Raw genomic sequence first — 27691 nt, 5'->3', positions numbered from 1 at the left:
TTTAGGTTTACGTATTTATTAAAAGTAGAAAATAGTTGATTTTTACAGTATTTCTTCAAAATTATTATAAATTTTCCCATAATTCTCTTTATGATGAAGAAACTTCTAGATAATGTTGCAAGAGTATATCTTTCAAAATCTTAGAATTTGGCTGTAATCTAGTTACTCATGAATGTCAGAATAATTATTTCTGATACCTTAATCAGTATCGTATAATTAAAATGTACACTATTGCCAAAATTTGAGTCAGTATTATATTATACAATGGTAGGGAGTAATGAACTACATAATTTTCAGTGTAGTTATTTTCAAATATATCAACAGTCTTAAGTAAACTGCAGGTTTTTGATCAAAGTCAGTTGATCCATTAATTAATTTAATAACCAAAATGTCATTTTTGCAATAAAATATAATATAGAACATTTAAAAAAACAAAGATAAAAGCATAATATACAGGTAATCCTTGTTTAGAAACTGTCTCATTTAGCAACCATTTACAGTTATGGCAGTTTTGTAAAACAAAGAAAAGCTGAAGTAAGACCATAGCAGAGTCAGGGTTTCACTTAGAAACTGCTTTGCTTAATGACTAAGTTGCCAGTCCTAATTATGGTCACTAAATGAGGAGTGCATATATATAAAAAGGAGATAAAGTTAGTAATTTGCAACAAGGCATATTGTTAACAGTACTTGTGTATGTAGAGGTCAGGGATTACAGGAATATATGATTTATCCGTCTAAAGAAAACCTGACCCCAATGTGTTCTCTTGATAAAATTTCAAAAGTTCATATAATCCATTTAGATCCGGTTGACGAAGAGACAGCAAAGGCACTCAGAATGCTGAAAAGCACCAGACTCAAGATGGGCTGCTTCCCAATAGCACTCTATAGAGGGGAAAAAAGTGAAATCACATTCTAGGACTGAAACAAAATGCAACACTTTACTACTTTTTATTAAACTTGTTATTTCTTATATTCTTCTCCACAGCCTCAACCTACAACCTCACAACCCAGCTCTCAAAGAAAAATCTCTAGGCTAGACATTGGAGATAAATTGCTGGAAAAAAAAGTCACGAAACTTCATTTTTGTATATGACAACTGCAGCAAGATTATGCTTAAAATTGGAATGATTTGGCATTACCCACAACAGAGGAAAACACGGCGAAGATGATGGAGTTTGCATAGCTGGCTAAATGAACATCTTTGATTAGCGAAAAGACAACATCTACATTTATTGCTTATAGATTTTTCGCATAAAACAGAAAAAAATGAACTTTTGAATTGTGGTTTTGAGGATTAGAAAATATTGGACAATAAAAAACAGCTTTTTTTGTAACTGTAGAGTAAGACATAATTGCATAATCCTACTTGTATTTGCTGCAAAGGAAATTAGAAGCTTCTGTTTTCCATTTTTCTATTTCTTTTTATCTTTGTCCACAGCCTAAACCCAGTCATCATTAATTAGAAAAGGTTTCCTGTATCCATAAATATAGAATTTGGAATAATTCACATATATTGGCGTACTGAGAATATTACAGCTGTACCTGTTTCAAAAATGATATATATTTTGTAAAATGTGGAAGCCAAGTAGAACACCCTTTTCAATAGATACATCTTATTTCAGGCTTCTGTGTGAACCTTAAAATTGATATGGCTGCTTTAGAAATTGCCTAAAAAATGTGGTTGCTTTAATGAGTTGACTGCAATATGGGAATGTAGCAATGGACAAAAAGAGTGGTGAAGGATTGAGGAGGCTGGATTTCTCTTTCCTGTACCCTTATCTGTAATTGTACTTCCTCTGTTCTGATACTATACATGAAGGCTCACCAGACTCATCAAAAATTATTCATTCACTGTCTTCAAACACATTCATTCAAAGTGCGGTTAGATATGGGAAAATGCCTTTACACCAAACACACGTACATTCTAATCTACACAACTAGGCTACAGATAATCATTGATTTATGACCATGTTTAAGACAGGACCATGTTTAAGACAGGAATTTCCATTGTTCCATTTTATGACTTTTTTTTTTGCCATACTCATAAATCAAATGTGTTTTCTGCCATTGATTTTGCATATTGGAAATGCCTTAGGAAGGTTGCAAATAGTGATTGTGTAGCCCTGGGATGCTGTGGCTGTTGTAAATAAATACCACTTGCCCAACACCTGAAGTTTGATCATGTGACTACGGGGATTCTGCCACAATCCTAAGTGCAAAGACCAGCTATTTTTCAGGGCCATCATAACTTTGAATGGCTGTTAAATGAATGATCATAAGTCAAGCTTTACCTGTAATCCAAACTGAGGTACAAAATTTTCGTAGAATTTAAAGTGTGACGTAAGAGAAATGGTTTTAGTCATTTAGACCTCATTCATATAACCTCCACACTCTGGCTCTGAGATGACTCACAAATGATAAAGACATGTATCCCCAATACAGCTTCCATCTCAGCACCATTCCAGAGGTGCCATCCCATCCCAGTGCCATCCTAATCCAAAAGCTGGATCAAGCTGATCTATTTGGAAAGTGGTGCTTTCTTTGGAAAAACAGAAGAAAGCCTCTTAGGCAAGCATTCTGTGTCAAATGAGGAATGAGGAAGCTTGAAAAGGTAAGCAACCTGCTGGGTTCCACTTTGCCCACTGCAGGATTCCCCTTTTATTCCAGTCACAGGGCTCTGTGCCTCCATGACTATTCCTTCTTTGGCTCCTGAAGGGAACAAAAATTTATCTGGCAATTATTGATGGGGATTGATTGATGCAATCAGGGATTATTGGCCTCCCAGAAGGTTTTATACCGTGTTTCTCACATAATAAGGCCGGGCTCTTCGCGCTCTGCCTGGGGCGCCCAGCGCAGCTGACAGGCGGGCCCTCCTGCCTGGCGGCAGAGCTCTCACCAAGGCAGCGAGCGCCTCCCCTCTGGGCCCTCCGCTCATCCCGCCAGGGCCGCACCAGAGCCGTGCGGGCTGGGCAGAGCCAGGAAACACCCGCGGCTCGCTTTCCCGGCTCTGCCCAGCCCGCATGGCTCTGGCACGGCCCTGGTGGGATGAGCAGAGGTTTTTAAAATAATTCGCTTTACCTTCGAAGGCAAAGGGAAGGCGGCGACAGGAGCTCCTGAAGCCAAGTGTCTCCTCAGGGCTCTGGTTGCAGGGAAGAGCCCTGACTGGCCGCACGTGGCTGCACCAAATGCTGCGGCGTTGCTGTAATGCCACGGCAGCAAGGGAGAAAGAAAAGCAACGGTGTGAAGTGCCCCACCAACGCAGGCAGCACCATATCCGGGCATGCAACAAAGTACTTCCTAACGGCAAGCCCCCCCCCCGCCATTCCCCTCCCCCATTTCGCATGTTTAATATGGGCCTTAATTTGGGGGGAGGGGCTTAATTTGATTTTATGCCAATAAATCATGCTGGGGCTTCCTATTGGTGGAGGCCATATTGTTGGAGAAACACGGTATGACTTTACATGAGATCAATATCCCCACTAGAGAGTTGCTGAGAGCAGATGGAAGCAGAATCTACAAGAGGCCAAATGAAAGAGAGTTGATTTAGCGTCTCATTCCCTGCTGTAATTAGGAAGCAATGCCTAATTAGTGTTCAATTAGAAAGGTCGCATGAGTTGTGGTAGAGCAGGGAAAGGAAGCAGCAGCAGTCGTAGTGATTCAGGCTTTAAGAATATGCACTCTTCAGGACTCCCATGTCTGGTCTCTATGCCTCCCCGCAGTTCCTTCCTCTCTTCCTCCCTTCTTTTGAAGAGCACTACTGATGTTCTTCAATGGGGCAGCAGTTGTGATAGATCATTCCTTCACTGAAGATAGGGCCTTAGTAAATAGAAGTAGGAAACACTTTGGGAGTAGAATACTTACAGAGTTATGAGACTGATGGCTCTGAAAACCCTGTGGATAAAACAGATATTAATTATGTCAGCAGCTCAGTATTGGTGCACTCATGGCAAGGTCTTATTTAGCCTTGAGAATCTTCCTGTAGGAAGATCTGGCATTATTAGCAGACAAAGACCAGAGCTCTTGGTGTTCAGTATTTCTATATTCTTTCTCAGAATTCTAAAATGTGACTTAGTTTCTTTGGAGAAAGAATGTGCCAGCATTTCTATATTAATGATAGGACATCTAGTTAGGTTATACCAAACTCCAACAATCCCATTTATTTAATGTCATTGAAGTAAAACATAAGGTATGAAGATTTGTACTGCAATCAATTACAGCAGGGGTGTCAAACTTGATTTCATTAAGGGCTGGATCAGGGTTGTGTTTGACCTTGGGGGGCCAGGGTGGGCATGCCCAGCTTGACATCACTTGGGTCAGGGGCGCCATGGCGGCCTGAGCACTCTGCCAGCGAAAATGGGCTCCCAAGCTCCATTTTCAGCTGCAACGCCTCCTGCAACCCTCTGCCAGCAAAAACAGAACTCGGGAGGGAGGTGGGCGGCCCTCCCAAGCTCCGTTTTCACTGGCTGAGGCATCGCGGGCTGGTCCTTTGCTGTTTCCAGGGCAGCCCACGGGCCAGATCTAAGCACCCTGTGGGCCAGATCAGGCCCCCAGGCCTTGAGTTTGACACCCCTGGATTACAGTATATTGGACAATAGCCTCTCAGCAGCCCCAGTGAAACCAGCTCCCGTAATCACCAATCCTAAGTATACTTAACTGGGAAAGAAATCCTACTGAATTCAGTAGAACTTATAATTGTCAATGCACTTTAACCTAAGATTATACAGTACATTGGCTTTACAACAAATAATTCAATGCAAGAGCTCTATGGTTGGTAATAATAGATACTAATATTTAGAAGTTATGATGCTTTCAGTTTGAATTGGGTTCACTGGCTCATAAATATTTTCATACTCTTTTTATACTATTAATGTCTATGCCAATACAAAAATGAATCATTAATTGAGAAAGCTGAGTTATCATCTGCCTTCTGGATAAAAGAGACCCTACAGAAATAAGCAACCTAATCTTTATATTCCAAAACACTTGGGGGAAAGATACTGAATAGTCATTTTGAATGTATGTGATCAACATACATTATTACAGTACAAAACTATATTGGACTCCTCAAAAGTTCAGTTGAAAATACCAAAACAGGATTGTAAATTTGAATATACTCAAGATAAGTGTGCACATTCTTCCTAAGTATAACAAATACAATAGTATTACAGCAACCTATTTTCTTTCTTAACTGTAAGGATATTACAGGCTACACATTTCTAAATGGAGGAAATAATTAACTGGTGCAGCCCAAATACATTTATTTGAGAAGTCCTTACTTGTCCACTCTGTTGCTTGCCTGTTCCATTAACAGCAAACTCATTACTTCCATGCTGGGAACCCTGTGCAGGCAAAAAAGGCAATTAGAAAAAGAGAATAATTTCAACATAAGTTCCAACATTTCTATAAATCTGTGCTAATGCTTGAGAGAAAAAAATTACCTTTATGTTGAATACTTCCATGTGACTTATAACTTGACTGGAAAATATTGTGATCTACTTCTATGTAAAGGGAAATTGAGGCCCAGCAAAACATGTTATTGAAGAGAAGCTCTTGCTGTTGTTTACTTTTTTCTAAAAAGATTAATGTCCCTCATTTGTTCTGAACTGAGACTAGAACACTGGAGAAGGGAGTTAATCTTATGAGCCCACATCTATTCTTCACTGTAGGTTTTTCTCTCTTCTTGCAGCCATAATATAATATTCCCTGATCCATACCAAGGAAAAAATGTCATCATATCTATAGATAGTCCTCAATTTATGACCTGTCATTTAAAATTATGATGGCTCAGAAAAGGTGGTTTATACAGTCTATAAAGCACTTCTGATCATCATAAAACATCATGCCAGGCAATTCCCAGAATGTAGTCTTTCTTATTTAATGCACGTTTGTATATAATGAATACTGACTGCCTCCTTCCAAGTAGTCATTTAAAGTAAGACTTCATTGTTTTGGCAGTGATACCCTCTAAGTAGGAAATGCATTTTTTAAAACAATGGCCAATTCACAAAAGAGAATAATTGCCATTATTTATTTAACGGATTCATATCACACCTTTAAATCACCTTAAACCTGTCAATATCACACTTCCATTATTTCCCACAGCAACGCATTTCAGAGGTTTGCCTAAAAGTGTGTAATTGGCAGAAAGTCACCCAATGAATTTCCGTAGCTAAGGGTAGACTTGAATTTGGGTCTTCCTGGCTCTAATTCTTAGTTATTATACCACACTGACTTTCACTGATGTTGGCCCCATACTTAGTGAATCTCTTATGTTGTGTTGCCTAAACACATCCAGTTAAGTTTAACAACCCACCACACCTTTCTAGAATGCTCCAAATTAATGTGTTCTATTACTGTATTCCTCTTACTGTTAGGAACTTTATTTAATCAAATCTTGATTCTGTAACTGAAATCCATTATTCTGCACTCAGAACAATGAAACCAGGTACAGAGCTTTGTCAAGAATTTGAAGTGTCCTCTCATATCCTCCCTCAGCCTTCTTTTCTCAAATCTAAGCATTCTCAATTCCATCTCTCTTTGCAGGACTTACTTATATTTATTATCTTTCTTAATTTTATTCTGTGACCAAAGGCTGACATTGCCGTAAAATATAAAATCCTCCTAAAAATATTCTCCTTACTTATCCACTATATTTGCTTCCTCGTGCACCACCATATTGGATGCTCGCTCCATATTGACTTCCTTCTCCACCACCATATAGACTTCCTTGTCCACCATCATACTGGTTTCCTTGTCCACTACCATATTGGCTTCCTTGCCATCAAATTGGCTGGTGCTGCTATATGAGATTCCCTTGCCCACCACCATATTGGCTTCCTTGTTGGCTACTGCCACCATATGAGCTTTCTTATCGACTACTATATTGACTACCTTCTCCACCACCATATAGACTTACTTGTCCACCATCATACTGGCTTCCTTGTCCACTACCATATTGGCTTCCTTGTCCATCATATTGGCTGGTGCTGCTATTTGAGCTTCCTTGTCCACCACCATGTTGGCTTCCTTGTCCACCACCATATTGACTGCTGCTGCCATATGAGTTTCCTTGTCCACCACCATATTGGCTTCCTTGTCCACCACCATATTGACTGCTGCTGCCATATGAGCTTCCTTGTCCACCACCATATTGGCTTCCTTGTCCACCACCATATTGACTGCTGCTGCCATATGAGCTTCCTTGTCCACCACTATATTGGCTTCCTTGTCCGCCACCATATTGACTTCCTTGTCCGCCACCATATTGGCTTCCTTGTCCACCACCATATTGACTGTTGCTGCCATATGAGCTTCCTTGTCCACCACTATATTGGCTTCCTTGTCCGCTACCATATTGGCTTCCTTGTCCACCACCATATTGGCTTCCTTGTCCACCACCATATTGACTGCTGCTGCCATATGAGCTTCCTTGTCCACCACTATATTGGCTATGGCCCCCATGCTGGCTTCCTTGTCCATCATATTGACTATTGCCACCATGTTCAACATGTTGGTTGGTGTCCCCATACAAGCTTCCTTTTCCATGACCATATTGGCCACTAGCTGATTGGGAACCCTGTAACAATAGAAGTCAGGGTTTTTTTTCCATGCTCATTCTTATTGGCAAGTCAATTCATGTCAAATCATCATTTCTATAGAAAAATATTCCTTACTTGTACATCACCATATTGGCTGCTTTGTCCATGATAAGAGGAATCCTATTAAAGAAAAATCCATCTGTATTTTTAAATCCGCTCAAAAAGAAAAATCCCTAGGAAAGTCACATTTACTAATATATCTTCATGAACATCTTATATATTTGAATAGAAACATCTCTTGTTCATAAGTTACTATGCTATAAAAAACCAAAGATAGTAATAGGCATCTTGTGTGCAATCCCAAAACATCTGGAGCACCACTTGAACACTACCAGAATTGACAAAATCATCACACAATTGCAAAAAGCAATTTTACTGAAGCAGCTTGCATCCTGCAATGTTACTGTAACACCATCAAACAACAATGTGTGCCTATCCCAGATCCTTGGGAAGAATTTGATAAGTGGATAAAATGTCAAATCCACTCTAAACATCTGGTTGACTATGCAACAAGTCATGAAAATAGAAACAACTCTAGACTTCTCTTCCTTGTGGCTCTATCCAACTCTGAGTAACTACTAGCTGCTTCATCTTCAGAATTAAAATTTGCATGGAGCTCCACAGAATCTTAAATATTAATTGACCCTAACTGATCTTCCATCATTTATCAACTATCTATGGACCCCCAAACATTTATTGGCTTCTAGGATTGTCTAATCGACTCCTGATGTTGATCACTTCAGGCAATCTTACATTAAAACAAAACCCTGCTTTAGAACCTGGATTGTCTGGATGCTAAACTATGATGCTAAACTAAACTCAAAGAAATCCATTTGTGCTTCAGTGCAATCAAAACACAAATTAGTGCAGAATAAGTACTTACCAAAAGCCCATCTGTACAATAACATTCAATCTGTTAAGAAAACAGAACAGAAATTCAGTAATTCTTTAATAAAAAAATATTCTGACAATTTGTAAAATATCACTTTTAGTCAATAATTTGTTTGGCCGAAAATGAATCAATGCTTCTTTATGGATTAAAAGTGATGAAATATAGTCCTGGCACAATACTTAAAAATATAGTTCTTATTTTTTCCAGAGATGATGTTGTTAACTTTGCTAAGGTTTCAGGATCATATTTTTTAAATTCAATGTTTAATTCTTTTTTATGTTTATATGCAATTGCAACATGCTCAACTGGATATGGTCCAGGTATGATCTGTGTAGTACCATATTATTATTGCTAATTATCAATTTATTATCAGTGTTATCAATTTTGTGGAAAGAATAGCTTGAGCCTGAATATATAGAATTAAGTACTGGATAACTACATTATTTATAAAAAATGACCAAATAAAGTATCGTAAGGAGCTCAGGGAAACTGCTACTCTGTCATCATCTTGGCTTTGTCTTAAAGAAAAAACAGATTAATAGGTTTGTGATACAGGAGTACATTTTTAATCAGCTTCAAAAGACATACTGTCTTAACTTGCAAATCTCAGAAAAACTAATATATATATATATATATATATATATATATATATATATACACACACAGCCTACTTATTACACAATATATTTAATTGCGAAGAAAACTATTGATTGAGTCTGCTGCAGTACAATGTAGCACTCACCAAAAATTGACACTAAGCTGCTCATTTCTCTTCCAAATTACTGAGCTGTGCCATCAGTCATGGAGTTATTGCCCTTGGGATATGTCGTGAATTCAATTCCCGGATTCCAAAGGCTGGCAATTTGGGGAATTGTTAACTGCATCTTTGGAGTTTGGGTATTAAGACAGGCAAGATGGCTGTCATGGGAGCCCAATCAAAAAGCCTTGTCTGTATGTATATGTGTTCAATGCTGACACAGGTGCAAAAAGGACAGGGCATGGATCATGTTCCTACAACCACCATCTTGTCTGTCTTGACTTCCCCTTGAAGATACCACTGGGTATTATTGTCCCAACCCATCTAGAGGGCACCTGATTGGACAAGATTGCAAATGGTTTTGCAGCAATTTTTGCAGTGGGAGCATGACACCCTCTCTCCTGAAACCAAGAAAACATGGTACCTTGTCACCACTGTTGTTTGTTAACTACAACTGGACTAGCAATTTCACCACTCTCTCTGTCGTGTCCGTCGCAGGAAGGAAGCTCGGAGTCAGTGACTGGTTTCAGCTCTTTATTGTGCTCCGTAAACAGCTTAAGCTTGGAGGGAAAAACTGCGGCTTTTTATTCCCAAGCCGCGGCGGCCGCGGCCAATGGCACCGCTTCGAATCTCCCGCGATTAGTTTCCACCAATCGCGGGGGATTCGCAACGGGCCAATCAGTGCGGCTCGCTCGACCAATCCGGTTGCTGCGCGCTTTAGCCAATCGCAACGCGGCGCTTACAAGTATGTAAATGACTGTACAGAACACTCTCCATATGGTTAGTGGTGGGGCCCCCTCCCCCCGCACTGTGAAAACAAACACAATGATGGGAATGAAAGGTCAAGAGACTGCCTGGACATTATTTTCTTACTTGTCCACCAGTTTGGATGCCTCCTGAAGAAGCTGAGTTCTACAAAGGAAAATAAATTATTTCTGATGCAGATGCTTTTTTACCAAGCAATATTTTTATATGTTATGATTTTGCTTTTAAAAATAACAAGAAAGTTACACCTCAACCTAACCAAGAGAGAATCTCTTACCTGACCTCCTGGCTGACTGGCTCCAGAAGAGGAAGGGTTCTGTAAAATATGAGGAATCCAATATCTTTCTGATACTTTATTATATGACTCTTAGTTGGAGACAAGAAAATGCCTCTATCCTGACCTGGCTATGGGACATATGGAGGAGTAACTTTTTGTTTTTCAAGACCAGTGTTTCCCAATCTTGGAAACTTTAAGATGTGTGGACTTCAATTCCCAGAATTCTTCAGACATTTGCGAGTTGAAGTCCACATATCTTAATGCTCCCAAGTTTGAGAAACATTGCTTTAGATAGAAGGGGATGTTTTCAATAGTCCTGACAAGATAAATTCATATCCTCAAAGTCTTGGCAACAGGCACAGGCTATGTCCTACTCTGGAAATTGAAATTGGGAAGTGGTAAAACGAGGCATGGCAGGGATTGAGTAGAAAACATGCCAAGAAGATCCACAAGAACCAAATATTTCTCAGTATTCTCATACAATAGTCTCTTATTTTTAGTGTAGTTTAATATGCAGGTTACCTTGATCAGATTTCAGGAAATGGCATCTAATTTTAATCATATCCAAATTGTTGCTAATTTGTGTGATCAACAATGTGTAGTAAATGTTTATTTGTCTCTAGATATATTAATATTAATTACATTTTTCCATGGATTTTAGCTCTGTAATGCTTTTATATATTATTAATGTTATTTTTATTACTTGAATTAATAATAAACATTTGCCTTATTCAAATTGCATAATGCCTTATTATATTAATTTGTATGCCCCAAATTCTTAAATGGATATTTTAGCTCTCTTGCTATGTAGTTCGTTTTATTGTAGTTAATTTATGTGCTGTATAAACTGCATTGATTTTCAGCAAGTAAAATGTGACTCTTTTTTTTCCAAAGGTCTATTTTGCTGGTCAATGACCAAAATAAAATTACTGACTGAATGTTATATAATCAAAACTAAAAAATCAAAGGAAGTACAGATTTTCAAGATCAGTAGCAGACTTCTGTACTCTGGTTTGAACTTAGATTTATTGTTGCAATAATTTCAAGGACTAAGGAAGAAAAAAGAAAGGAAAGGCTGAGTTTTGACTGCAAATATGCTGTTGATAGAGAGTCCAGCATTCCAAACGATGCTTCCCTTTACAGGTAAAACTATTCCAGGAATTTTACCTTTCCATATTGGCTGCTGCTATTGTAAGATTCACCCTGTTTGAAAAAAACCCAGTTATTACAAAAACAGTTATTACAAATGATAGTTCACTGAGGAAATCTCATATTTGTTTTTTAATACATTAGCGTGGAAACAGACATCTTGAACTGCTGGGTGAATGGGCTATGTTTGCCAGGATGAGAGGAAGGCAAAGTAACCGGTCCTTATTAAGAAAAATTTTGCTGACAGCTGGGGTGCCCTGAGTGGGTGTCAAATAGTAAAAAATGATGGACACAACAGCATGGATGAAACCCTGTTCTTTTTAACCAGTTGTGCCTGCTATCCTCACTTTTAATAAGTTTATTCTGAATGAGGAAGACCATATAATGGTGATAGCAGTCATAAGCGCAGCCAACTTACCCCTATTGGGTGGTAATGCATGCAAGTGTGTGTATACACCAATTTCTGGCTGGGAAAGAGGTCAGATGATGTGACCATGTGCTTTGTCCCCTTAAAGAAAGATCTACAAGGATGTGAGTAGAAAGTAATCCCTCCTGTTGTGTCTCTTAAAAGTGGCAAACATAAGAAGCAAAACTTCATTAATTAAAATAGAGTCTAAATTTCTGATATCAAAGTGATGAGAAATGGTTATCCCATTTCAAATTTGGCTTTATAATCTTGTCTGATATTTTAGACATGAGGCTAGATGAGGCTTTTACCAATGTGAATCGCCATAGTTAATGTCCCTTCCATTTTCTTTCACATAATTATAGAATTAAAATTTTGTCATCCAGAGAAATGGTTGTCTAGCCCCCACTGGAACACATGCAGGGAAGGAAAACACAGGGGTGTCAACAACAAAGCAATTTGCTTTATCAGTAATTCATCAAGTTTAATCCTTCAAAAAGAGAAATATAAAAGTGGATAATTAGGACATACCAATATGCCTTAAAAAGGCAGTTCTACTCCAATAATGAATCAACAAGGCCAATAAGACAAGGCCAGATATCAAATGGGATAGCCATTTCTCATCACTTCGATATCCCAAAGTTAGAATCTATTTTAATTAATGAACTTTTACTGTTTATCTTTTTAATTAAGATTTCAGTATAATCTGTATTTTGTATCTAGGAGCAAAACTCACTTTTTAACATTTTCTTCGATAGATAGATAGATAGATAGATAGATAGATAGATAGATAGATAGATATAGTGTGAGTGTGTGTGTGTGTGTGTGTGTGTGTGTGTGTGTGTGTGTGTAATATCTCTATTAAATGTTACATATGTACTATAAATAATGATAAATTACCTGGCCTCCATATTGGTTGCTATTGCCATCATATGATGCTCCCTGTATAGAACACACTGATTAATTATAAAACATTTACCTTAATAAAGCACAAAGATACTTTCTTTACTAAGGAATACACATAAGATGAACTGTGTAATGTTATTTTATTTTCAGTGTCCTAAATTGTAATTCCAGAGAGCCACTGGCAAATATTACATACACATGTAGACAAGGGTGCAGATAAAACCACTGCAAAAAAAGTTTTTACCTAGCTGTTGTACAAGTACTCCTCAACTTATAACCCAATTGAGCCCAAAATTTCTGTTGTTAAGTGAGACATTTGTTAAGTAAGTTTTGCCCCATTGTACAACCTTACTTGCTACAGTTTTAAGTGAATCACTGCAGGTGATAAGTAGTAACCCAGTTGTTAAGAGAATCTGGCTTCCCCATTGACTTTGCTTGTGAGAAGGTCACAAGATGAAATCTCATGGCCTTAGGACACAACAATGGCCATATATATGAACTACTTGTCAAGCATCTGAATTTTGATCACATAAACACAGGGATGCTGCAATGGTTATAAGTGTGAAAACAGCAATAAGTCACTTTTTTCAGTGCCGTTGTAACTTTGAATGGTCACTAAATGAAGTTATAAGTCAAGGGCTACCTGTATTGGCTGTTGCCACCATATTTTTTAATTATAAAATAATTACCTGAATAAAGCGCAAAGCTGCTTACTATGCTGTATTCAGGAATAGAAATAATGTCCATGGCAAACATTTTAGATATTTATGTTTTGCCTGTATCTTTAGATTAAAAAAAGTTACAAAAATAGATATACTGTGTTTCTCCAACAATACGGCCTCCCCCAATAGGAAGTCCAAGCATGTTTTATAGGCATAAAATGAAATTAAGCCCCTCCCCCCCAAATTAATGCCTATATTGAACATGCGAAATGGGGGGGAATGGCGGGGGGGCTTTCCGTTAGGAAGTACTTCTGTTGCTAATCTGGATATGGTGCTGCCTGCATTGACCTTGGCGTTGGTGGGGCACTTCGTATCAGGAGTCCTTCTGCCACCGCCTTGCCTCCCTGTCCATGGATGGGTGGGCGCTATCACTGCCTCAGGTGGCCTCTCCCGGTGGCCCCTTCGGGGTTGGGCTGGAGGGACTTGGGAAGGAAGCCAAGCTCGGGTCCGCCTGGCTCTTTCGCTTGGCAGGCGGGCGTGCACCCACGGCTCGCTTTCCCAGCTCTGCCCAGCATGCCCGGCTCCAGCATGGCCCTGGCAGGATTAGCGGAGGGCCCGGCGGGGAGGCGCTTGCTGCCTTGGTGAGAGCTCTGCCTCCGGGCAGGAGGGCCCGCCTGTCAGCTGTGCTGGGCGCCCCAGGAGAAGCTCTTTGCGCTCTGCCCGGCGCCAGGCAGGGATGGCAGCTGGGCGCTTTTCCTGGGGTGGGCCGATCCTGCTCTGCAGCCCCGGGAGATTTGCCTCCCCACATAGGGTTGGGCTGCCCTCTCGGGCAGGGGAAGCTTTGTCGTAGTAGGGCGTTGTTTTTAAAAGAATGGGCTTTGCCTTCAAACAATGCCCGGGAAGGCAGCGACAGGAACGCCTGAAGCCGAGTGTCTCCGCTGGGCTCCGGTTGCAGGGAGGAGCCCTGGCTGGCCCTGCGTGGCTGCGCCAAATGCCCCGTGGCTGTGCCAAACGCCGTGGCGTTGCTCTAATCGCCACGGCAGCACGGGGAGAAGGGAAAGCAACGGTGGCAGAAGGTCTCCCGATACAAAGTGTCCCACCAATGCCGAGGTCAACATCCAAGCCGTCGCTGCCCGCCCGCCCAAGGATGCAAGTGGGGGGAAATTAAGTCACCCCCGAAAAGACGGCCTAGCCATTTTTTTCGGGGGTCAAAAAAAAATAAGGCCCGGCCTTATTTTGTGAGAAACACGGTAGTATATATCTACATCAGTGGTGGGATTCAAATTTTTTTACTACCAGTTCTTTGGGCGTGGCTTGGTGGGCGTGGCAGGGGAAGGATACTGTAAAATCTCCAGTCAGAGGTAGTATTTGCCAGTTTTTTCAACTACTCAAAATTTCCGCTACCGGTTCTCCAGAATACCACCTCTGATCTACATATGTAAATGTAGATCTATATTATGTCATTATAAACACACAATGTTATAAAGTAATTTTTACCTGATTGTCATAATGGCTGCTGCTGCTACTGCTACTGCTGCTATATGATCCTCCCTGTAAGAAAATGCTTATTAATTATAAAATTATCATTTTAATAAAGCACAACACTGCTTTTTTACATTCAGGAGTAGAAGTAAAATAAGCAAAATATATTTTATTTTATTTACTCTAAGTGTGTTAAGGTTACAATGATCCCATTTTCTTGGAAAAAGTAAAGGGCAAAAAGGAGCAAATAAAATAAATTTCTTCTCTGCAAAGAAATCCTTATTAATTATAAAATAATTGCTTTAATAAAGCACAAAGCTCTGCTATATTCAGAAGCAGAAGTAAGGCAGATTTGTTTTCATACGTTTTTTATATATATATATATATATATATATATATATATGTATATGTATATGTATATGTATGTGTGTGTGTGTGTGTGTGTGTGTGTGTGTATATATATATATATATATATAGATATATATATATATAGATATAGATATAGATATAGATATGGTATTCAGCTTTGTTGGGGTATTTTCCCATGTCATTATAGTTGTGCTTTTAAAGTCGTAGCAACGTTTCGGCAGAATCTCATCTGCCATCCTCAGGCTTCTGTATTGTGTTCGTCTGTGAGTCAGACTTTCACAGCCGTTTCAGTTTTAAATTTGGGGCTAGCCTACTGCTGTGCCAGAATGGTTTTTTATATATATAGTAGATATCCATGGCAAATATTTTATATGCTTATCTCTATGTATAGATCAATAAAAATATCACAAATATCCTATCTGAATCACTATTAAAACATTACAGTATTTATTTTTACCTGGCTGCCATAATGATTGCTGCTGCTGTTGCTGCTGCTGTTGCTATGTGATCCTCCCTGTAAGAAGATACTTATTATAAAATAATTCAGTTAATGAAGCCCAAATTACTGTATATATTCGGGGGCCAAAAATCTTTATTTACATTCCAAAATGTATTTGAATATACATTATATTTGGAATACAAGTATATTCTAAAATATATAGAATGTGCAATATATATAACCATGGCAAATATTAGAATCTAATTTTTACCTGGCCGTTATATTGGTTGACACCATATGGCCTGCCCTGTAAGCAAATACTTATTATTACAAAATAACTACTTTAATAATATGCAAAGCAACCTTCTATCTTTAGGAGGAAAGATAGGTTGAATAAAAAACAACTGATTTTATGTTATTACAGATTATGTATATAATATTTGTCATGGTAATCTTTTACCATGGTTACCATATTTTACATGGTTGTTCTATTGACTGTTGCCACCATCATAGGATTCTTTCTCTTTAGAAAACACAGTATTTGTAATTTATGTTTATTTATATCCCACATTTATTATAACATATTCATCTTAATAAAGCACACTGTTCCTTGCTATATTCAGAAGCAGAACAAAACTTCCCCCCAGATTTTATTTCCTATAAGCTAAATATACATTCATATAGTATATTTAATAGTATATTTTCTATATAGTATACAAAAATAACATGTTTATTGTAGATATACTACATACAATACAGAGGTGGTATTCAGCAGGTTCTGCCCAGTTCTGAAGAACCGGTAGCGGAAATTTTGAGAAGTTCAGAGAACCAGAAAATACCCCCTCTGACTGGAGATTTCACAGTATTCTTCCTCTGCCATGCCCACCAAGCCACGCCCACAGAACCGGTAGTAAAAAAATGTGAATCCCACCACTGATACAATATATACATATACATGTACACACATGCACACACATGTAGTCCTCACTTACCAACAGCACAAGTAGTGCTGTTTAAAATTTAGTGAATGTTTAAAGTTATAGTTGGAAAATACAGCTTTGTGACCAATCCTCGCCTTTACAGCCCTCATAGTGTCAATGGAATCGCCATTCAGGCACTTTGCAACCCGTGCACATTTACAACTGTGGCAGAGTCCTGTGGTCATGTGATCACCATTTCCGAGCTTCACAACTACGTTCCAACAAGCAGAAGTAATGGAGAACATAGAAGTGAAATTGCAAGTCACAATCATGTGATGTCACACTTAGCCACCTTGTGATTCATGTCATAATGGAAGCAGGTCATTTATCGTGATGTTTCGCGATATGATATTTCGCGATACGATATTTCATGATATGACATCGCCACATGATATTTCACTTAGCGTTTGTGGTGCTTTGCAACAGGGTTGCCGGTACTAATGATGATCGGTAAGCAAGGACTACCTACAAATGTATGTATGTACATGTGTGTCTGTAAATACATTGTAGGATGTATCTATAGCTATATCAGAGGTGGAATTCAGCAGGTTCTGACCAGTTCTGGAGAACCGGTAGCGGAAATTTTGAGTAGTTCGGAGAACCAGCAAATACCACCTCTGACTGGAGATTTTACAGCATCCTTCCCCTGCCACGCCCACCAAGCCACGCCCACAGAACCAGTAGTAAAAAAATTTGAATCCTACCACTGAGCTATATGTATCATTATAAACAAATAAAGTTATAAAGTTGTTTTTACCTGGCTCCCATAAGAACTGCTGCTGCTACTGCTGCTACTACTGCTGCTGCTACTGCTGCTTTGTGATCCTCCCTTTAAGAAAATATTTATTAATTATAACATTATCACCTTAACAAAGCACAAAACTGCTGCCTATATTCATTTTTGCCTCAGGAGCCACGTCCTTTATTTTATTTTATATGTGGTAAACATATCATAAATGTTATAGTATACATACACTAGTAGAGTTTTTGTATGGATGCTACATTGGCGGCCGCTGTCACAACCACCATATGATTCTCCTTGTAAATAAATGACAAAATACACAGAATCCTTGAGGTACAAATGGCTGCTTAATGACTGTTTGAAGTTATGAATGCACCTCAAAATTGTGACCAACAAGAGGCCCTCTGCAATCATGTGACCTGGATTCAGTCACTCCTGAAGCAGTGGCCACAGCCAGGTGGCCTTGACTGCCCTTTGTCACCAGCACAGGTAATTTCTGAGGTCCATATGGTTGATACATTTCTTTTCTCTGGGTCACTTGACCAGAGGTGGTATTCAGCAGGTTCTGACCAGTTCTGGTGAACCGGTAGTGGCAAATACCACCTCTGACTGGCCCCGCCCCCATTTATTCTCTGCCTCCCAAGTCTTCTTTTGTTGCCCTGCACAGGAGAACAGAGCTGGAAAGCAGGTTAGTGGGGTGGGGAGGGAATGGGATTTTGCAGTAATCTTTCCCTGCCACGCCTTACCGGTAGTAAAAATTTTGAATCTGCACACTCTGATCAACTAAGATCGAGGATTTTGCATCCAGTGTGCTTCCCCCCGACCTCCACTGCTGCCAAATAGAGGACTAGAGAAGTGTGAATCTCTTGTTGCTACTCCAGTTGCTTCTCTCGTTCTTGTCTCAAGAACTAGAGTATTCCTGTTAGCTTTGTAAGTACTTTACTGTTTTCTTTTTCATTATAACACTGTACTTGTTTGTAAGTACTTTGCAGACTATTGTGCTTGTTTGTAAGTATTACATGATTTTTTTTTGTATTTAGAAGGTGTTTTTTTTAGCATTGCCTTAGAATTGCTTGCAGAACTACTAGCTCGTGTCTCAGAAAGCAGATTTGGCATTGTAAAATTCCTTTGCATTCTACTATACAGGTAGTCTTCGATTTATGGCCACAATTGAGCTCAACATTTCTGTTGTTAAGTGAGACATTTGTTAAGTGAACTTTGCCCCATTTTATGACCTTTCTTGCCCCAGTTGTTAAGTGAATCACTGCAGTTATTAAGTCAGCGACACGGTTGTGAAGTGAATCTGGCTTCCCCATTGACTTTGCTTGTCACAAGGTGGCAAAAGGGGACCCCCAGGCACTGCAATGGTCATAAATGTGAGTCAGTTGCCAAGGACCTGAATTTTGATCACATGACCATGGGGATACTGTAACGGTTGTAAGTGTGAAAAATGGCCAGAAGTCACTTTTTTCAGTGATGTTGTAACTTTGAACAGTCACTAAACGAAGGTTTGTAAGTCAAGGACTACCTGTACTGTTGGTTTGCAGGTATTTTGAGATTGCTTGCAGAATGGTCCTTTGTATTCTGCTGTACTGTGTGTTTGTTTGCTTTTGCATATGAGTGTCATGCCTTTGTTGGAGTCTGATTCTGAAGGGGAGATTGAGAAGCTGACAGGGAGTGGGAATGTGGCTCCGGTGGCTGTGGAAGAAACGGGGAAAGAGCACAGTCTGGCTGGGCATTCAGAGGAAGACTCAGGGCCACCCCCTCTTCATCCTAGGGCATGCAGGGAGGAATGGAGAAGGGAGCAACACGGCTTATGGAACAGGAAAAAGCCCTGATCCTTTTCATTAGATGCAGCTGGGAGAACAGGATATAAATGGGGCATTTTAAATAGCTCTTTGCTTGAAGCAAACCGTGCATTATCTTGGTTTTGGCACCTTCCCAACTGTGGTTGTTGCATTATCTTGTGGAAGTCTGCAATTTATCATCCTGGCCTGCTGTGTTAATGACTCCAGTGTGGTTTGTGTTGGGTTTTTTAAATTTCTAATTATCTTTACTTTTGGTTCGGACTGCATTTACTCTCTTCGTAGACTGTTTTTGGAAGAGTTTGATATCAAGCCAAGGATAATTGGTCATTGGGGCCCAAGTTGGAGGCATTAAAGGGAATTTATTCTACTTTTGTGACTGTTATTTTTGTGTCACGCTCCAGTTCATCACAACGAGGATGAGTGAGTATGGCTGTAGATTGCTGGTAGAATAGGTGATGAGCAGCTGGCAGCAGTTCCCTTTAGAGCAGGGGTGTCAAACTGGTGACCCATGGGCCATATGTGTCACATGTAGGCCATGCCCACTCCAGCTCCATGAAGGGGAAAAACATCACGAAACATCACATGATGACAATGTGACTTGGCGAGTTTGACATTCGTGCTCTAATTCCACATGGATTCCTGCAAATTTATCCTCCCACCTCAATTTCTGCCTGGAGTCACTGTGCTTCTCACCTTGCCAGAACAGCTGATGTTTCCTCAGAGGCCCCACCTGGGAGTCCTGTAGATTCTGAAGCCTCTTGGTTCATTGAATGATGGCAGAGATCGTTTAAAGAACCAAAGCAAGGCCAAGCTTCATTCTTTTAATGACCCGATTGATTCACTTAATGAATGTGGTAAAAAAACATTGTAAAAATGAATCCAATTCATTTTATGATCCTAATAGGCAAAGTCCATTAGGGTCATATCTTGGGGACTACCTGCAGCCACCTTAATACAGCACAATATTCAGAACCTGAAGTAAATTGAAAAACTTTGTGTTCTATATCAGGGGTCCCCAACCACGGTCCGCGGACCAGTACCGGTCCGCGGAACAAGTCCTACTGGGCCGCTGGTTGCTGGGCGCCGCCATCTTTTTGATGAAAAAGTGCTTCCGGTGAGCTTTTCCGGGTAGAAAGCTCACCGGAACTTTTTTCATCAAAAAGATGGCGGCGTAGCGCCCGGTGAGCTTTTCTGGGTAGAAAGCCATTTCTACCCGGAAAAGCTCACGAGCGCTGGCGCCGCCATCTTTTTGATGAAAAAGTGCTTCCGGTGAGGTCACCGAAGCACTTTTTCATCAAAAAGATGGCGGCGCCAGCTGATGCCGGTACCGGGCCGCGGCATAAAAAGGTTGGGGATCACTGTTCTATATGACAACCAGGGGTGGGATTCTACCAGTTCGCACCTATTCGCTAGAACTGGTTGTTAACATTCTAAGCAGTTCGGAGAACCGGTTGTTAGAAGAAATTACCGGCCTAATCCTGTAAGGAAGGCAGGAAGGAAACATTCTGGTGTTGCTTACAGAAACTGCCTCTCCGTTAACCCTTATTACATTCTTGGCAGGACTAGACTTCCTGTCTCAGGAACTTCTCCGGAGTTTGTTCCCCCTCCTTTGCTGGCACTTTGCTTGTGTGGAGTGACCATTCAAAGTTACAATGGCACTGAAAAAGGTGCCTTCTGACCATTTTTCACACTTATGACTGTTGCAGCATACCCACTGTCATGAGAGGCCAGGCAAGGAGATGCGTGCCTCGATGTGAGTGATATTGAGTTGGCCACACCCAGCCAATAACATGACCACCAAGCCATGTCCACCCAGTCACATGACCACCAAGCCACGCCCACCACCTAAGCCACGCCCACAGAACCGGTTGTTAAAAATGTTGAATCCTACCCCTGATGACAACTGTACTATGGATAACCCCAGTAAATATTATATACCTATACTATATTATACAATAGTTCGTAGAGGTCATATTGGTTGCTCCTAGCACCTTTTGATCTTCTTGGTAAAAATATTATTGATTACCAAATAATTATTTTAATTAAGCATATAGCTCCTTGCTATATTCTGTAGTAGAAATAAGCTGAAAATGTTTACTTTCTTTTCCATATGATAATTTAACAGTTATCTATTAATTAAGGAGTTAGATATTATAAAATTGCTATGGTTATTTATCATATATTTATAAAAATGAAATAAAATGTATAAATAGCTTAGTTCTGCTACTACACCATTTTTGCTACAATTATCTACATAAAATATTATGTAGAATTTTCAGGAGCAGAACTAAACTATTTATTCATTTTATTTCATTTCTACAAGTCTATGATAAATAAACATAGCAAATATTATACACATGCACTACATCACACAGCCATTTTTACCTGGCTGCTACTGCCACTATATGATCCTCCCTGTAAGAAAATGAGAATTAATTAGAAATACCGTAATAATCTTGAGAACTTAAAACAATATTTGCTGCATTCAGAAGCCGAAATAATATTTCATTTAATTTTGTCTACCTCTCAAATACAGGTTGTCCGTTACATATGACTTTAATTGAGCCCATCGTTAAATGAATGAAATGGTCGTTAAACAAATCTATTACACAAATTGGGTTGTTTTGCTGGAAACCAGAAGTAAATGGCAGAAACTGGCAAAAAAACAAAGAATATCATGGTCATGTGATCCAGTGGTGGGATTCAAATATTGTTGCCACTGGTTCGGTGGGCGTGGCTTGGTGGGTACGCTTTGTGCACATGCACACACTTTGCGTGCACGCACATGCCAAATGCACACTTTGCACAGGCACAGAGGCGTTCTAACTTGCCTTCTGCAAGCCTGCACCATCCCGGTCACGTCAGCAGCTGCCACGCGGCACTATTCTGTGCTGCGCAAAGCAGCTGCGCTTCAAATTCAGCAGATAAAAATGAATATGGGAGCCCGGGCGGGTGGGCACAACAGCCGAGCGGCAGAGAGAATCGGTTCGATCTCCGCTGCTCATCGCTCCTACCAGCTCACTGGAACTGGGCCGACCCGGTCGAATACCACCACTGATGTGATCATGGGACACAGCAAACAATCAGAAATGCAAGCTGGTTTCCAAACTGTGGGATGGAGGAGATTGCAGCTGTTGGAAATTGGGTCATAGATGTCTTTTTTGGGGGGGGGTCTGTCGTAATTTTGAATGGTCACTAAGCAACCAGTAATTAAGTGAGGATTACCTGTATACTGTTTAACAATGATAAGTTTTACAGCTACATTATAAACAGTTGTTGCTTGGCTCCAATTGGCTGCTACTGTTATTTTTAAACACTCCATTCTTTACAGAAAAGTTTTCTCATTAATGAGGAGAAAACTGTTTTCTATATTTCTGAATATAAACCTGCCCAGTTATTAATGTTTATATCTCCATGTTTATTAATGCATACTATATATACTCAACTAAGAATTTTAGATGCAAAAATACTGAGTTTAAACTGGGCTTATCTTATTCACTGATGGATACTCATTATTCATGAGCATATTACAAGTAATCCTTGTACTTATAACCAGAGTAGAGGCCAATTTTCTTGTTGCTAAGTGAGCTTTGCCTCATTTTATGACCTTCCTTGCCACAGTTGTGAATCACGGCACTTGTAAAGTTAGTAACATGGCTGTTAAGGGAATCTGGCTTCTCTATTGGCTTTGCTTGTCAGAAGGTCACAAAAAGTGATCACATGACCCCGGGACACTGTAATTGTCATAAAAACATGCCAGCTGCCAAACATCCGAATTCTGACCATTTGGCCATGGGGATAATGCAACGGTTGTAAGTTTAAAACAATCCCAAGAAGAGGTGGTATTCAGCGGGTTCTCACCAGTTCTGGAGTACCGGTAGCGGAAATTTTGAGTAGTTCAGAGAACCGGCAAATACCACCTCTGACTGGCCCCTCCCCCATCTATTCTCTGCCTTCTCAGCTGACCGACTGGGTCTTCTTTTGTTGCCCTCCACAGGAGAACGGAGCTGGAAAGCAGATTGGTGGAGTAGGGAGGGAATAAGATGTTGCAGTAACCTTCTCCTGCCACACCCACCACACCACATATCATACCCACCACACCACACCCACCAAGCCACACCATGCCCACCAAGCCACGCCCACAGAACTGGTAGTAAAAGTTTTTGAATTGCACCACTGGTCCTAAGTCACTTTTCAATGATGTTGTAACAGTCACTAAACAAATAGGTGCAAGTCGAAGGCTGCCTATACTGCAATACTTTTTTAAAAGTACCCGGTATTTTGATTAAAAATCAGGGGTTGATTTATCTGTGTATGAATGTATCCATAAGTATATATGGTATATTTTCTACATCATACACCTGTCCATTTGGATCATTACCACAATATCTATTTTAAAAATCAATATGAACCACTGCTGGCACAGTGGTTAGAATGCAGTATTTCAGGCTAACTCTGTCCACAGCCTGAAGTTTGATCTTCACCGGCTCAAGGTTAACTCAGCCTTCCATCCCTCTGAGGTCAGTAAAATGAGGACCCAAATTGTTGGCGGCAATGTGCTGATTCTGCAACCCATTTAGAGAGGGCTGTAAAGCACTATGAAGCAGTATATAAGCCTAAGGGCTATTGCTATTTATATGTATGTCAAGATTTCGTAATATATTTTAAAGTTATACAATGGATAGATATTTGTGTGTATATCTTTTGAAGCAGACACAATATATTTCAGAGCAGAAATAAGCAGAATGAGTTTTACCTGTCCAAACTGGTGGCTGCCCACATATTGTGCATTCTAAACAGGAAACAGTAATAAATCATTATTGTTAAAATTCACTACTTCCTTACTATATCTGCATTAAGACATTCTTTATGCTTAGGATCAGAAATAAGGATTGAGTTTATTTTTTATTATATATTATTTTTGATATATTTAAGCAATTTTAAAAGATTTTTACATAGGTTTTTAAATGTTCTCTTGACCTACCCATATGCTATCTACTCTACTTGTGATAATGATGATGACAATGACAATGATGACATCCGTTCAGTTGCATCTGATTCTTGGCAACATTTTCCATACTTATAGATCTTCTTTCACTGGTTTTATGCTCTCGTTGGTCTCAGCTTTGATGGTGTCTGGCCACATGTAGTCCATTTGAAAGTGATTTTTGAAGTCTCATTTCCTCTTATCATCTACCACTCCAAAGCATAACTGCCTTTTCCAGTAGATTTTATATTGCGTGATGTGGCTGAAATAACTAAAGTGGAATTTTAAGATTTTGACTTCCAGTGATATGTTTGGTTTTCTACAGTCCAGGATTCACTCTCATTTATTTATTTATATCCTACCCTCATTTATTTATTTATATCCTATCAATAATTCAGGGCAATGAATTTACTGAATACTCCTTTCCTCCTGTTTTCCTTACAGCAGTCCTATGAGGTAAGTTGAACTGAGAGAGTGTGACTGGTCCAAAGACACCCAGCCAGCTTTCATGACTAAGGCAGAACTAGAACTCACAGTCTCCTGGTTTCTAGTCTGGTGGCTTAATTAGACAAAAGTGTCTCTCTCTGCCTTCTTGTTTGTTACTTTTGCTGTCCAAGGAACATGCAGGGGGCTTCTCCAACACCACAGCAAAAACAAAGCAACGGATATTCCTAATACTCCTTCCTCCTATTTTCCCCACCACAGTCCTGTGAGGTAAGTTGAACTGAGAGAGAGAGAGGTCAATTTTCCTCCAGTCTAATTTTTTCACAGTCCAACTTTTGCCACTGTATGTAGCTATGGGAAACATAATAGTGAGGACTAATTTGCATTTATTTGCAAGGTTGTTGTCTTTTCTTTCTCATATCCTATTCATGCTTGTCATTGCTTTGAGACCCAATGTGATTCAACACTATATCTGGACAGCACTGATGAATCTGTAATTCGAGGAAAGTAGATTCTTATGCACATTTGATCTTTTTACCACCAAGTGTTATTTTGACATTTCTGTTCCTCTCAGTGGTTGTGATCTCAGTGTTTTTGATGTTCAGAAGAGGCCAAATTTCTCACTGTCTGTTTTAATCCTTTTGATCAGATGTTTCAAGCCTTCTTTGGTTTTGGAGAAAAGAGTTGTAACAAACCTCTATTTATTTCCAAAAGGGGTAAAGCTTGCAGCACAATACTGCAGAGTAGTAGAATCCTATGGTTGTCTTTTAAACTTTTAAATTAAAGTAGTTTAGGGAGGTTTTTTTATTTTACTTACTTATTTATTTATTTATTATAAATATTTTTGTATTTATTCTTTCAGTTGTTATTTATCTGGAAAGACATACAACAGACAAAATAAAAACTTTGAAGCAAATATTTTATTTATTAAATAAATTCATGTAGCTGAATTAAAGCAACTGAATAAGTCTAACACTTATTTTATTTTTACTATCTACAACCATAGAAGATACAAGTTATATTTTACCTGTCCATATTGGTTGCCATCATATGATTCACCATATCCACCCTGTGGAAGAAAACCCAGTTATTATTTTAAAATGTCTCATTGCTGAAATATTATATTTGCCTAACAAACTTTTATAGATTTCTCATGTCAGCTTTCTTAGACCAGAAAGAAACTTAAAATGGAGTTTTGTATTTTTATTTAAATTATAAATAAAAATAAAATCTGTAGGATGTGGTGAGAGATAGAAAATTGTTGGTTTTTAAGGACATCTTATCATTTATATTGAAAATGAAGAAAATTAGGCCTGCAGGTTATAAACTTTGCCTTTATTAGAGCTACTCTACCTTGGCTAAATAAAACCATTGGTCCACTAGATGGAAACAGAGTTTCTATATCACTTTGCTGCCACCTAGAGGTTGTCAAGATTGTTACTCTTCAGAAACTGATCTGCTAGCAATATGACAAATCATACAAGTTTAAAATAGGCAGGTACCTTGAGCCCTTTTGTAATAAACTACAGAAAGATAATTTCTGGAGGCTACAAAAGAAAGAGAAAATTTCTGGAGGCTACAAAGTAAGTGATATTATTTTAGGCTGATTTTGACATCTCTATATTACCATGATATATATCACATAGTATCAGGCTCAGGCCCAAAGACGACAGAGCAAAATCCAGTTGAGTCCAATTCTTTATTTGCCTACACCAAAAGGACAGAATCTTGCTAAATTAAAGCTATAACTCTTTATCCTAATAGATACCTATATCTGGAGGGCTTCTAGAGTGTGGCCACCCTGAGCCTCTTCCAGCTTGGGACTTGGCAAATTTTTTAATTAGTTTTTTTTCCCCTCTTCTGTCTTCCACTACCAATACATCCAGACACCAGGGATCCAAGTTGGCAAAATCAGCATTATGAAATTGGATAAAATGGATTTTTCTTAACAACCAGTATGTTCACTCAATGACCATAGTGAGTAGAATAGAATAGAATTCTTTATTGGCCAAGTATGGTTGGACACACAAGGAATTTGTCTTGGTGATCACTGCAGAAAATGTCATAAAATAGGGTCCAGTCACTTGGTGACCCACTTAACAACCGCAATGACTTATAAGTCATAAGTCGAGGATTACCTATATGTAATATTTTACCTGTTCAGATTGATTGCTGCCTCCATCTGATCCAACTTGTTCATTCTGAAGAAAATAATAATTCCTTCAGAAAGTTGTTAAAATAATATGCCGTCTTAAAACATTTTAGATATCTTTAACATTTGTTCCATAAGAATCTCTATTTTAAACTATTTTCGCTATGTTTTTTTTAAACCTAAGAACAGAAATGATTATGAAGTTCTTTCTATACAATCTATAGAACATTAACATATAATATATGCTTACTCTCTTAGTAGGGCTTATTTGCTTCTCCAAGTCTCAAAACATTCTATATACATATACCTCATATATACTAATTCTGTTTGCACACAAACTTGAATTCTCCTGCTGCATAGATTTTAAAGCAATAGTAGGAAGTGGTTTCAAACAAACAAAGGTTTCCCACAGCACTGAATAAAGGCAACAACCCATAACTACTGCCTTCTATAGGGTGCCATTGATACTGGTAGTTTCTATTTAGCAAAGAAAAGTCTAGTTTCATTACTTCCTATTCAGTAGAGAGTTCATGATTAATTGCTCCTTAATTCATCATCTGTCTCCTTTCCTTTCTTTTATTGCCAAAAGAGTGCTACTTTGGTGTAAAAGAGGGGAGAAATGGGAATTATCTAGTACATTAACCTCTATCCATCTGGAATATATGCTTGACTAATTCAGATATATTCACCAAAAAGGTCACCTTAACATCACTACAAACATGCATAAAAATTATAACCGATCTCCTAGTTAGTTATTGGATATGTAGATAGGTTCTACAAAGAATCAGGATTTAGGTATCAATCTTTTATTTTAATAGCAGACTCTACACCATTTCTGACAGATGGCAGTCTAATCTCTTCTTGAAAGCCTCCAGT

General features: G+C 39.1%; 1 protein-coding gene across 4 annotated transcripts; it reads right to left on the bottom strand.

Annotated features, from left to right (window-relative positions):
* Positions 1-26861, bottom strand: LOC148131276 (uncharacterized). Of its 4 annotated transcripts, XM_087960715.1 has the most exons (18): positions 26820-26861; positions 25691-25732; positions 23989-24024; positions 21618-21647; positions 17440-17511; positions 15974-16009; positions 15721-15777; positions 14910-14963; positions 12745-12786; positions 11457-11492; positions 10290-10328; positions 10121-10159; positions 8482-8511; positions 7674-7718; positions 6917-7576; positions 5277-5339; positions 3862-3891; positions 1-882 (listed from the first exon to the last, which is right to left on the bottom strand). In XM_087960715.1, the coding sequence occupies exons 1-18, from the start codon at positions 26843-26845 to the stop codon at positions 855-857; spliced, it is 1365 nt and encodes a 454-aa protein (XP_087816841.1). In that variant the 5' UTR covers positions 26846-26861; the 3' UTR covers positions 1-854. The 4 variants fall into 4 exon arrangements, with proteins under 4 accessions (XP_087816841.1, XP_087816842.1, XP_087816843.1 ...); XM_087960716.1 differs by lacking the exon at positions 10121-10159; XM_087960717.1 differs by lacking the exons at positions 15974-16009; positions 17440-17511.
* Positions 26862-27691: the final 830 nt, after the last annotated feature.

Source organism: Notechis scutatus, chromosome 3, assembly GCF_049901735.1.
Source record: "Notechis scutatus isolate UNSWTSFEM ecotype Mainland chromosome 3, rNotScu1.2, whole genome shotgun sequence".
Taxonomy (NCBI): Eukaryota; Metazoa; Chordata; class Lepidosauria; order Squamata; family Elapidae; genus Notechis; species Notechis scutatus.
Note: the sequence above shows the minus strand (reverse complement) of the source record. Positions and strands in the feature narration are given on the sequence as shown.

Bases quoted from the DNA above. Each gene is read 5' to 3' on its own strand.
- LOC148131276 (XM_087960715.1), bottom strand. From the start codon at position 26,845: ATGGAGGCAGCAATCAATCTGAACAG. The intron at 16,010-17,439 runs GTAAAAACAACT...ATTTGCTTACAG, and splicing joins GCAGTTCTTATGGGAGCCAG to GGCAGGCCATATGGTGTCAA. The intron at 12,787-14,909 runs GTAAAAATTACT...TGTTCTATACAG, and splicing joins GCAGCCATTATGACAATCAG to GGAGCATCATATGATGGCAA.